At 40.3% G+C, this 12,519-nt stretch overlaps 1 protein-coding gene across 3 annotated transcripts in view; it reads left to right on the top strand.

Annotated features, from left to right (window-relative positions):
• Window positions 1-5,623: 5,623 nt before the first annotated feature.
• Window positions 5,624-12,519, top strand: part of ddx4 (DEAD-box helicase 4) — a 44,918-nt gene continuing 38,022 nt past the window's right edge. Inside the window, exons 1-3 of one of the 3 annotated variants that reach the window (XM_012962857.3) lie at window positions 5,624-5,793; window positions 10,626-10,697; window positions 12,125-12,158. In XM_012962857.3, coding sequence (XP_012818311.1) covers window positions 10,629-10,697; window positions 12,125-12,158 — 103 coding nt within the window. In that variant the 5' untranslated portion in view covers window positions 5,624-5,793; window positions 10,626-10,628. 3 annotated transcript variants of the gene reach the window in all.

The following is a 12,519-nucleotide window of genomic DNA, read 5'->3' as shown; positions in this document are numbered from 1 at the left end:
ATGTCACTGTGGTGTCTGTGAATCATGGTGACCCACCCAGAACAGTGATGGACAATTTTTTTTCTCAGACCCTTCCCTAAAGGTACAGAGTTGGTTCAATGGAATTATAATCCAAATTGATTGGTGTAAATGGTTCCTGATGGATTCCCAGACATTTGATATTGCCAGGAACTGTAAATAATTGATCCATCCGGGCAATCCATTAGATAGCCAGTTCAAAGAATTTGATAAACACTAATATTTATTATTATCCAAGCATTTAGTATTTATTATCCCCAAACAAGCAAAAAAGAACTACTGATTTGGGGTGTTGAATCCCATAGAAGGCTATAGAAAATTTTTGATACACATAGTTGGTATTTGCCACCAGGTTTTTCCAGTTTGATTTGTTGGACCATTTTCACATTTTCTGCCTCTGTTTTTACCAGACATGTTAAGCTAAGAGAAGGCTTCCTGCTATAACCCATAAGTGCTAACAGACCAATATCCTGGCAGGCTTGATTCTGCTTCTGCTATAAGCATCAAAAAGGGAACTTGATGTACTATCGTTTTGCTGATGATAAAACATAATCATATGTGGTTTGCTACTGGTAAAATGATATGTTGGTTTTTAACTTACGGTACAGTCCAACCTCTTACCCTCTAATACAAATAGAAGGGCAACATCACCCACCAGCTAGTGGCCTCTCCATTTCTGATTTCACGGCTATGGGGGTGAGTGTACTCCTAACTGGTGACCTATAGGATATAATATGTTATTGGATTGGTTTGCTCTTGGGACTTTTTATAATATTATTCACTTATTGCTTATGTTTATGTATATATGTATTATTTGTAATCATGAGAATATATCATATTTAAAATGCCTCTCTTTGAACCTCATTTCTCTTAAATAATAAATTGTCAGAGAACCGAGCTAACACGCTAGAACTCCCTCATTTCTAAACTCTGGGCAAAATGTTTCCATGGTCAGTAACCCATAGCAACCAATCAGTAATTGACTTCTTCAGCCAGCTGCAGGTTAAACAATAACAGCAAGCATTTGATTGCCATGAGTTACAGCCCAGGTGCAAATTTGTCTAGTGTTTATAAATGAGCCCTCCTGAGTATTGTAGTGCAGTGCTGTCCAACTGGTGGCCTGCAGCCCCCCTCTGCGTGGCACCCCCATCTGTCTGGCTGCTTTCCTTACCTTTGTGTAAGATTCAAATAGCATCAGTACTGAGATTAACTGGCCCCCAGCATTATTCACACCTCCGATGTAAACTGTAAACCCCTGCATTGTTTAAACATGTAATCCCCTGTACTGTTCACATGCTTTAATCCCTATTTACAGTCTGAGTCTGAGGTGTGAACATTGCAGGAGGCTCACAAATTATCTGAACAGTTATGTCTCATGTGCCCCCCCCCCTAAAGTCACTGACTAACTAAGAGGTTAGAGAGCTGAAAGTAGTGTTTTGACTATAATGTTAGACATCTGCCCACTCCAGCCTTTAGGGCTCTGGCACACGAGGGAGTTTAGGCAAAAATGTAAATCGCTGGTGAGATGGCATCCGCGGCGGCGCGATTTGCAGAAATTGCGAAGTTGTATCAAGAGACAACTTCGGCGATCGCACTGCCTCGTATGCCATGCCACCGGAAAGATTTGCACATTTTTCGGCGAAGTGAAGACTTATTGCGGCTGACTAATCTTCCCATCTGTCCATGCATTATTTACTTGTGGTGAAGTCATTTTTGAATGAATTTACCATTGTATCTCTTTTCCACTGTCACTGACATTTTATATTATGTCTTGTGAAAATGATGTCATCAGAATAAAGTTTTTATTGAAAATTAGGTGTTTTACTTTGCTTCTGAAAAAATTCTACATGCGTTTTTGTGCTTGCTTGCTATATTATATATTTCCAGATCCACTTCTCCTGGCATTTAGACAACCTCCAAACCTGAAAATATTTATTATAAAAAGTTTACAACCCAGCATTAATGGAACCCACCCATGTGGAGGTAGAAATATAAAATGTGCCCACACATCCTCCCATCAAATAAAATGCCAATTCTTGTCACATTTGGAAAATATATTATGGCCACTACACCTCATCCACTCATGTGGTCTATTCAATAAGATGCGTGAAGAGTACAAACTAAAACCGTAAGTCTGGAGACAACTACATATAGGCCATGGATTTATGGCTGATTACTTGCAATAAGGGAAATGTAAAGTCTATTTCTCTGGGGTGCCATCCCAAACGAGTGCTTCTGTTAGGAGAGAACCACACCAGCCTGAAAAAAATGTCTGAGCACTGCACCCGGGATTGCCTTACCTTGCTTGGCATTCTGTGCATGTGCAGTAGAATAAATCTCAACATGTATACTCTACTGCACATGCGTGAACTGGAATTTGTACGGAGGATGCCTGGGACACCATTAAAAAGGTAAGTAAAACAGTGGCGCAGACTTGTTTTTTTTCCACAGGCTGGTGTAGTTCTCTCCTAACAGGAGCGCCGGCCTGGGGAAATAACTTAAAGATCTATTTCACTGGGGGGTGCCTAACATTTTAGCACCTCAAGTGAAATAGACTTAACATGTCCTTTAAAAACTGTCTGTGCAACTTAAAAAAGCAAACATCTGTGGAGACAAAAATGACCACAGTAGATTTAACCTGCCCATTCCACACCTTTGGTCTAATTCTTGCCAGGTCACTTTGATCCTGATTAAGTCACACCATGTCTTAATCTGCATCTGCATAACCTACCTCCCTATATGTCTGTCTCTGCTTGCATTTCAAATAATGCTTATGTGTTTTTTCTTTTGTTTGTCACTTGATTTGTTTACACAGTTTATAATATATATTCCCAGGATGTAAAGACATCCACACCCACAAGTGTGCTTCACATAATAATAAAAAAATGTTTTTGCTGAAATATAAGTCCTGTGAGTGCCGATTCCTTTAGGCTAATGCTAGATGAAGCATAGGGTGGATATTTTCCAAGCGCTTTTCCGCTTGCCGAAAATTCCACCCTACGCCTCCTACTTGTGCCTGCACCTGAATGAATAGAATACGCTCGGGTGCAGGCACATGTAGCGGAAATACGCATAAAAACGCAAGAGTTTAAAAGTCTCGTGTTCCATTCATTCAGGTGCAGGCACATGTAGGAGGCGTAGGGTGGTATTTTCGGCAAGTGCTTTTCCGCTTGCCAAAAATATCCGCCCTACACCTCGTCTGGCATTAGCCTAACATCCTGGGAACTATCTTCATTATTTGGACTGCACCCAGGTGTTTGTGTTTGAGCTGTAATATAGATTTGATAAACAGAAGATAAGAGCCAACCTAGCTTCTTGGTAATCATCTTTGAAAAGGAAATTAAACCTTGCTGTGCTTATCATCTTAGTTGGTTAAAAGGTTAAGATATTACCTTTACACAACTTATGTTTCATAACATAAAAAAATTTACACTACAATACAATGGTTCAATTTATCAAAAATCCTGTCCAATTTTGGGGTGAAGACACATGGAGCTACAAGTAGCAGCTACTTGTCATGGCTACAAATATAGACAATGGTGATCATTTACTAATAATTGTCTCTACGTGTGTTTTAGCAGAGGCAATTCTCCGTATTCTCTATGGCAGGGTATTTTCTGGCATTTTGTAGCCATGACAAGTAGCTGCTACTAAGTAGCTCCATGTGTCTTCTCCCTTGGAGTGTGGGAGAACACCTATGCAAGCACTGGGAGATCTTTATAGTGCTTTGGATAGAACTGAACAGCACAAAACTATTTGTGTAATACATTCCGCAAAATGCAAACAGTCTGGAGTCATGGATAATGGGACAAAAATACAGTATCAAAGCACCAAAACTACCTCTACAGACTTGCTTTGAAATCCACTGCAAATGATTGTGCAAGCATCTTTTTGGTGATAGTTGCATCCATGTTTATTCCACCTCCCAATTTATGCAGATCTCAACCCAGCCCCTTGTCTTTTCCTACTTACACTTTCTAAAAAGTTCACACAAACAACAACCTTGTCTACCAGTGTATGGCCAGTTCTATAGTAGAACCTATCTCCACTTTAAAGTGGTCACATATTGGTGCACCCTAGGGTGACTGAAGTTGGTGGCTCACGCTGCATTAGTAAGGCAATTTGAACAAGGCACCTGGTTTACTATGTTTTTATGCTGCACTCGTTTCTTTTGCCCTGGCCTTTTGGCTGATGCAAAGAAAATTTATTTATTTATATTTATAATTCCAGCTGTTGGTCAGAGTTGTATATACCCCACATAATATTATTTTACTATTTATTTATTACACACTTTTGTATGTTACTGCACTTTTTTATATGTGACTTTTCCCACTAGGGTTTGAGGGTGCAGTGGTCCCATTAGGGTGTGCCCCACAGACCTAGGGGATGACTTGTGGCCATTAAGGTTCTGGTCATCCCTCAACAAGACTTCGGCCTTGGAAGAAACCCTGGGTGAAGCTTCTGCTGAACCCAGGGGAAAGGGACTATTGCTAACCATGAGGAGAGTCTGAAGACGAAGGAGGGCTTAAAGACTTTTTTTTTTTTTTTTGCAAGTGCCTTTTGGCCTGTACTGGCATCAGCATTTCCCTGTGCCTACACCCAGGGCTATAACATTGGCGTGGATGCAGACACACACAGCGGATTTTAGCTTAGAAATGCACACTTGCATAGCTTAGATCAACATTTAGGACAATCAGACGCTTCTGGCACAAGACGTTAACCCAGTGGATGTGCAAATGGTCAATCTACAAGGACACCTAAATTGTGATAACAAATAGTGCCCAATATAAGACAATAGGAAACACCACAGCCGATCCCATGGTAAGTCAACTTACACACCAGACCTGGAGTGGGTTAGGGCTCTGGCACACGGGGAGATTAGTCGCCCGCGGCAAAACTCCCTGTTCGCGGGCGACTAATCTCCCCGAGTTGCCTTCCCCTGCCATCCCACCGGCGAACATGTAAGTCGCCGGCGGGACAGCACTTGTGGCGGCGCGATTTAGTGCAAATCGCCGAAAAAGACTCGCGAGTCTTTTTCGGCGATTTCCCGAAATAGCCCCGCCGCGTCTGGCGACTAATCTCCCCGTGTGCCAGAGCCCTTACAGCTCATAAATGTGGTGTTACCACTGGCTATATTTTGTTTTATAGATATACTACTCTACATATTTTATAGATTTTGCACAATTTTTAGAAACCTGTTAACAAGCTGCAAGTAATTTCTACAAAAAAAAAAACTTTTACAGGCACTTTCACTTTTTTTTCAGTCCATGTTTATTAGATCATCTCATTTTTAAAGTTTATGGTGCCCTAAAATGACCTTTTCTGTGAGTTATAGTTTCTTTTGGTTTGGCCACACTACTCCTACCTCACCACTTTAGTATTTAATGTAGCCTCTCAGCAACTTTGTAATTACCATTCTCGAGAGTCCTAAAGTACAACAAAATACCACTTTTTTTTATATTGTCATTTTCATTAAAAAGTTCTAGGTATATACAAAATCACTCAATGGATTCTTCTAGAACCTGACAAACTAAGTCACCAACGAAGATGAGTGAAAAGATCGTGAGGGCAGAGGTCGTCTTGTGAGGCGGCGGGAAACCGTTTCTTCGCTGCTGATTGGCTGACAGACGGTGACGCAACTATCCATCGAAGTCTACTTGAAGGTGTGAGGCAGTCCAGTCCGCGCCCTAGAAGTGTAGGTGAAGCTGCGTTGAGGATTCAGGCATTCTGAGTTCTGGCGTGACCGTTATCTGCAAGTGGGGAAGTTTAAAACAGGTAAGAGTGTGTTGTGTGCCACTAAAAAGTGAATGTCTGTGCGTAGTTAGAGCCAGGCCGGCCTGAGGGCCATATAACGCGTATGCCTCGTTGTACCTTTGCGCTTGTGCGCAGTTTGCAGCCTCGTCTTGATGTTGAGTAGGTGCTTATAGTATTTTATTTCAGCTTCCCGCAGTTTTCAAACTACTGTCAATAATTTAATGGTCGAATACATTTTTTTCTTTCAAACGTCATTTAAAAAAAAAAGTGACTTATTTGCAGTCGTCCCGAATATCTAGCGCAGCGTCGAGCAGCCACCGTTTCGACAAACTTGTATTGAAACGTTGTGTAGGAATGGTGATTGTCTATAGATGTGGGCCCAGTGCTTACCGCTCTGCAGTGGAAATAGGCCTTTAGGTCGCTTTACGGTGTGTCGTGATTCGGGCTTGACCGGCAATTGAAAGGCCCCAGCCTAGATTATGGGGAAACTGACATCCCAGACAGAGTTTGGCTTCATCTACGGTAAATAGCGCTACGCACCTTGGCCAAAAGGGGACTACACCTTTCCTGAAGCTTTCCTTTGCAAGTCTAATCCCCTAAAATAGGTATTATTTAAAAAAAAAAAAAAAAAAAAAAGCCAAATTCTTTGTGAAATGTAAGGGCTTACTTTGGCCCAGGACTGGCCTACCTCTTGTAAGAAGAACCCCCCCCCCTGTCGCTCTGCCATTTTACCTCAATCTCCCAGATTGTGATGCTCCCAATATAGTAAACCTAAAAATCTTTCTGTGCTGGCATCCTTGCAAGAAGGAGCTAAACTGGTGTAATGGTGTTATTAGGGTTACTGTCTTACCCTTTTAAAAGAGAATTTATGAAAGGAATACGGTCATAGATTTTTTTTTTCAAATGCATAAAGCTGCTCCAGCAGAAACCTGTTTTGAAATATGTTTTTCAGAAGCGCAAATGGATTTTTTTATATTTAATTTTGAAATTTCACATGGGGCTAGCCTTATTCTTCATTTCTCAAAGTGCCACAGCCATGTGACCTGTGCCCTGATAAACTTCAATCACACTTTACTGCTGCGCTGCAACTTGGAGTGATATCACCCCCCTCCCAGCAGCCGATCAGCAGAACAATGGGAAGGGAGCAAGATAGCAGCTCCCAGTAGATATCAGAATAGCACTCAATAGTAAAAAGTTTTAAGTTTGGCTTAGGACTCCTTCAGTTAAGGTCCCCATACACTATAAGATCCGCTCGCTTGGCAATGTCACCAAGTTAGCGGATCTTCACCCGATATCCCCACCAACGGGTGGGCGATATCGGGTAGCAAGGTACTTAAAAAAAAAAAAATAATCCGATCGTTAGGCCCTTGAGGTTATGGGGCAGTCGGTTCGGGGACCGCATCAACGAGCCGATGTGGTCCCCGATCAGACTGGACTTTCTAACCTGGCCAATCGATATCTGGCCAATTTCAGGCCAGATATCGGTCGGCCAGGCCGCTCGTTTCTGCCCATACACGGGCCAATTAGCTGCCGAATCGGTCCAAGGGGCCGATATCGGCAGCTTCTATCGGGCCATGTATGGGGACCTTTACACTTTACTGCTGAGCTGCAACTTGGAGTGATATCACCCCCCTCCCAGCAGCCGATCAGCAGAACAATGGGAAGCTAGCAAGATAGCAGCTCCCAGTAGATATCAGAATAGCACTCAATAGTAAAAAGTTTTAAGTCTGGCTTAGGACTCCTCCAGTTAGGAATACACCATAAAAATCAAGACACATTTAATGCACATGCTCAAAGTTGGATGCACGATTGCACAAAAATCCTTGATCCATGCATCATCCAACTTTTGCTGCCTTTTTAAGAGTTGAAATGGGTGGGCATTTACTAAACCTCTATTTTTTACTTTGATTTGTAATTTTATTTGGCAAAATACAGTTTTGACATGTAAAAAAAACTCAATTTTAATGCGACAAAACTGTGACAATTCTGAAAACAAAACTATGCATACAGGAGTATGTACTATTGGGTAATCCTAAATAGAAAATTGCCATTTTAAGAATTAAAAAAAAAAAAGTATTTTATGAAAATGGTTTATTTAGATGAAACATATGAACTGGTTTATGCAATGATTTCTCCTTTAATGGTTAGTCATTAGGGGGTACCTAACATTTCAGTGTCTTTAAAGAAGGAAAGGCTAAGTCACTTGGGGGTGCCAAAATGTTAGGCACCCCCAAGTGACTTAGATCGCTTACCTTCTACCCCGGGCTGGTGCCCCTGTATGGAGAAAACAGCACCAGCCCGGGGTACCTGCCTACGCTTCCTCCTTCCTCTCTCGCTGCGCGCGCATGCGCAGTAGAGTTAAAAGCCGAACTTTAACAGAAAAGTCGGCTTTTTCACTCTATATCTAGTATAAATAAATTTGAAGCAACTTGACTTGTTTAGTAATCATTGAAGACGTTTCACTACTCATCCGAGTAGCTTCTTCAGTTCAACTGACTGGTATGGGAAGTCCTCAGCATATATACTCTTCCACTAATCCAATCACAATGGCACTATGTAACTCTTCAGAAAGGTGACATCGGAAACTCACAGAGGTGTGAATGCTGTGGAGTTACTTTGAAAGTAGTAGGGCGAACACTACAGGCCAGGACGCTGCTGTCTTTCTACACCTAAAAGACAAGGGACACTCCTTTGAAAATAGCAATGTCCAAATTTTGGACAAAGAAGACTGCTGGTTTGAAAGAGGCCATTCATGTCAAAGTGGAGAAACCATCCCTTAACAGAGGCGGGGGACTTCGACACCATCTGTCTGCTACATACAATGCTGTTCTAACATCTGTACCCCGGCAGTTTCAGAACTCTTCACACATCCATTCATGCAACTCTAACAAGTAACACCTGTTTGAAGGGTTGCATGATACTTTGGTAATCCTTTCAAAGTAACTCCACAGCATTCACACCTCTGTGAGTTTCAGATGTCACCTTTCTGAAGAGTTACATAGTGCCATTGTGATTGGATTAGTGGAAGAGTATATATGCTGAGGACTTCCCATACCAGTCAGTTGAACTGAAGAAGCTGCTCGGATGAGTAGTGAAACGTCTTCAATGATTACTAAACAAGTCCAGTTGCTTCAAATTTATTTATACTAGATATACCATGACCTGGATGAATGAAAATCTTCATAGACTTTTTCACTCTACTGCGCATGCGCCGGACTCGGAGTCTAGGGGAAAGGAAGGAGGAAGCGAATCGCCCCAGGTGCCCCGGGCTGGTACGGTTTTCTCCTAACAGGGGCACCAGCCCGGGGTACGAGGTAAGCGATTCAAGTCACTTGGGGGTGCTTAACATTTTAGCACCCCCAAGTGACTTAGCCTTTCCTTCCCCTTTAAATCTGTTTTAGTAGGTCTGGTATGTATAGAAAAATTATTGCATGCCCCTCCCTGTTCTATGCGCTTTTGTAAATAAAATTGTCCTACCGGCTTCTGATTCTAATATGGTGTGCAAGGCGGGGGCTGAATGTGCCTGTCAAAAAGGGCCTGTTGAAAACACAGAAACAACCTGAAATTGCTGCATGTACCATTATTCTTAGGAACATGTTCCTAAGAACATAGGTCAAAGCACTGCAGGTGTCAATTTGTTAGGCACCCCTGGTGACTATAATTAACCATCCTACCCATACCTTTTGTGTAAAGTGCACTACCATCATCTTTAAAGGGGTTGTTCACCTTTGAGTTAACTTGTAGTACGATGTGTAGAGAGTAATATTCTACAACAATTTGCAGTTCAGCAGTTCTACATTTGTATTTTTGGCTTTCTGGTTGCTAGGGTTCAAATTACCTTAGCAACCAGGGAATGGTTTGAATGATAGGCTGGTATATGAATAGGAGAGAACCTGAATAGAATAATAAGTAATAAAAAGTAACAATAACAACAAAACTGTAGCCTCGCAGAGCAGCTGCTGTAGTCGGTGACCCCATTTGAAAGTTGGGAAGAGTCAGAAGAAAACGACAAATAACTGAAAAACTATAGCAACGAAATAATAAAGAACAATAAAAATGTTGCTTAGAATTGGTCATTCTAAAACATACACAGGGTTAACTTAAAGGTGAACCAAACCTTTAATGCTCCCTGGTATTTAAATTGACAGGTAAAAGTTAATTTAAGTATGTCCTTTTCCCTTCAAATTCTTTAATTTGTGCAAAATTTTAAGGGATACTTAAACCATTTCACAATTTTTTTTGTCATATTTCCATGATTTTCTTTGACTTGTGGTTGATTTCTTTCTAAAATATTACCTAGTGACTTAGGATTTAAAGTTTGGGCTTCTGTACAGTTGAAAGTCTTCCATTATAGCACAATTAAACCCACCAGGTCCTGGGGTGACAATCTTTTTGTGTGTATCCTGTTAACTATGACTTCACAATTTTGCCTAGAGGGATATGTTGTAATGAAATATGCAGAAAGCGCATGAGTACCATAGCAATTTAGTTTCTAAAATTAACTGAACTGAAAATCAGTGCTAATTGTTTATTATCCACAGTCCGAGAATCATGGCCTTGTGGCATTAGCCTTAGGAGATGGCTGTTTTAATAAAAACAGGTTGTACTGCCCTTTAAATATGCTCAAATATAGTCAAAATTTTACACGTAAAGCCAGCCATACATGATTAAGATGTAAACATTTTTTAAAGGGATCATAACCCAAAAGTCAATCAATGTAAACTTTGTGTACACGGAAATGCGTAGTGTCAGAATTCAAGAAGCCCCACACAACTCTGTCAAGTCTGGCTGTAGAATAAAACATTTAAAAAATGATACCTTGAACTAATCACATTTGGTTTTTTATTTTTTAGAAAATGGAGGAAAACTGGGATACAGAAATTTCAACTGAAAAACCAACTTACATCCCGAATTTCAGTTCCTTGGTAAGGTTAATTTATTTTTACAGATTGTGATTAAGATATTTTTAATTGCTACTTAGATCACTTCGTCCTGACTCCGTAAACCCACAAAGAAGATCTTAAGCATAGAAGTAGCAAGTCAATTCAGCAGCCACTTATGTCACACACAAAGTAAAAATGCAGAAGACTGATCTCCCGTATGCACAGTAACAGAAATTAATGAGATTTATTTTATTTTTATTATATATTTCCTGTATTTATAGATCTACCTGTCATTGTACAGTGGGTGGATTTTGAGTGTTTTCTGCTCCTATCCACCCTTTGTGCACAGTGTCAAGTGGATCTCATTCATTCTGGCAGCATCCTGAATGGAACTTAAGTATCGTCAGCAAATATAGAAACAGTACTTTCTATGCCCACCCCCAGGTCATTAATAAACAAGTTAAAAAGCAAAGGACCAAGGACTGACCCCTGCGGTACTCGACAAACACTTGCTCAAGTAGAAAATGTTTCATTTACCCCACCACTCTTTGTAATCTATCATTCAGCCAGTTCTCTATCCCATTACAAATATGTTCTAGGCCAATATTCCTCAATTTTATCATTAACTTTCTGTGAGGTACTGTATCAAATGCTTTTGCAAAGGTTCCTGCTCACCTCCTCATAAAAGGCAACTAAATTAGTCTGGCAAGATCAGTTTTGCATAAAATGTATAGTATTGTGACTCTGGTACTTCATTATACATTTTCCACAGGAAAAGCTTGCCTGCTTTAAAGGTTAAAACTTCCAAATTGTTTACTTGCCCCCACCAGGATCACCTTACTGTATCTGGGAAAGATGGGAGCTACAACATGAAACTGGATCCTTTTCCTGTATAAACTGCAACAAAAAGGGAAAGTTGCGCTCACCACTAAATTTTAAACCATCTCTATGAATTTTTTTTTTTTGTTTGTTCGTAACCTTATTGTAGCCCCGTTTATGGTTAAAAATTCTGTAATAAACGCAGTAAATGTGATATCGTCTGTCACATCCTTAAAGTGATACTGACACGAAAAAATTACTCTAAAATATGAATGTACATTAAAAGTTCCTATAGGTCATGTGGATCATTTTTCGCTGATAGGGCTGCTTTTGTACATAATTGTTATTTGAAGTCCCTAAACCTGACCTGTTTTCCCGACCTGACTGTCCCTTCTCACCCTGTCCGTTTTACCTTCTAATGCCAACGGACTACTGATGCACAAATATGGCAGCCCCCTCATTAAGGGAACATCAGTGATCAGAAGAGAAATGTAAAAGAATCGGGCAAATACTTTTAAGGCAAAATTATAAATAGCATGCAAAGACAGTGTTATCATTATATATTTAAAACAGTTTAATTTCTGGTGTCAGTATCTCTTTGAATAGTTTTTTTTACCTAACGCCTAATGAGTAAAATTGTTTTCTTTCAGGAGACAGACAATACAGACAATTACACTGCCTACTGTAAGTATATTTGTTCAACTGAGCATTTTAATTTTATATAGCTAAATGTTACAGATCATTTTATATTATTAGTAAGATGACTTTTCATGCCCATTATAGCTAACGTATAACGTATAGCTTACATCATGGGGGACTGGGGAATATCCCTTTGTGTAGAAGGTGTATCAAGCTTGCTGGGCTATAAAATAAACCAAATCTAACTCAAATTTGCTTTCTAAACGACAGAGACACTTAGCTCTTTAAAGGACAGTGAAAGGTTATTATAAATTAAAAGTAAGTCTAAAGGCATTATTTTTAAGTACTTAGTGCATATCTAAATTCCCAGATCCCTGCTTGCTTCTCTGAGATATGGTGCTGGCAG

This window comes from Xenopus tropicalis, chromosome 1, assembly GCF_000004195.4.
Source record: "Xenopus tropicalis strain Nigerian chromosome 1, UCB_Xtro_10.0, whole genome shotgun sequence".
NCBI lineage: Eukaryota > Metazoa > Chordata > Amphibia > Anura > Pipidae > Xenopus > Xenopus tropicalis.
Note: the sequence above shows the minus strand (reverse complement) of the source record. Positions and strands in the feature narration are given on the sequence as shown.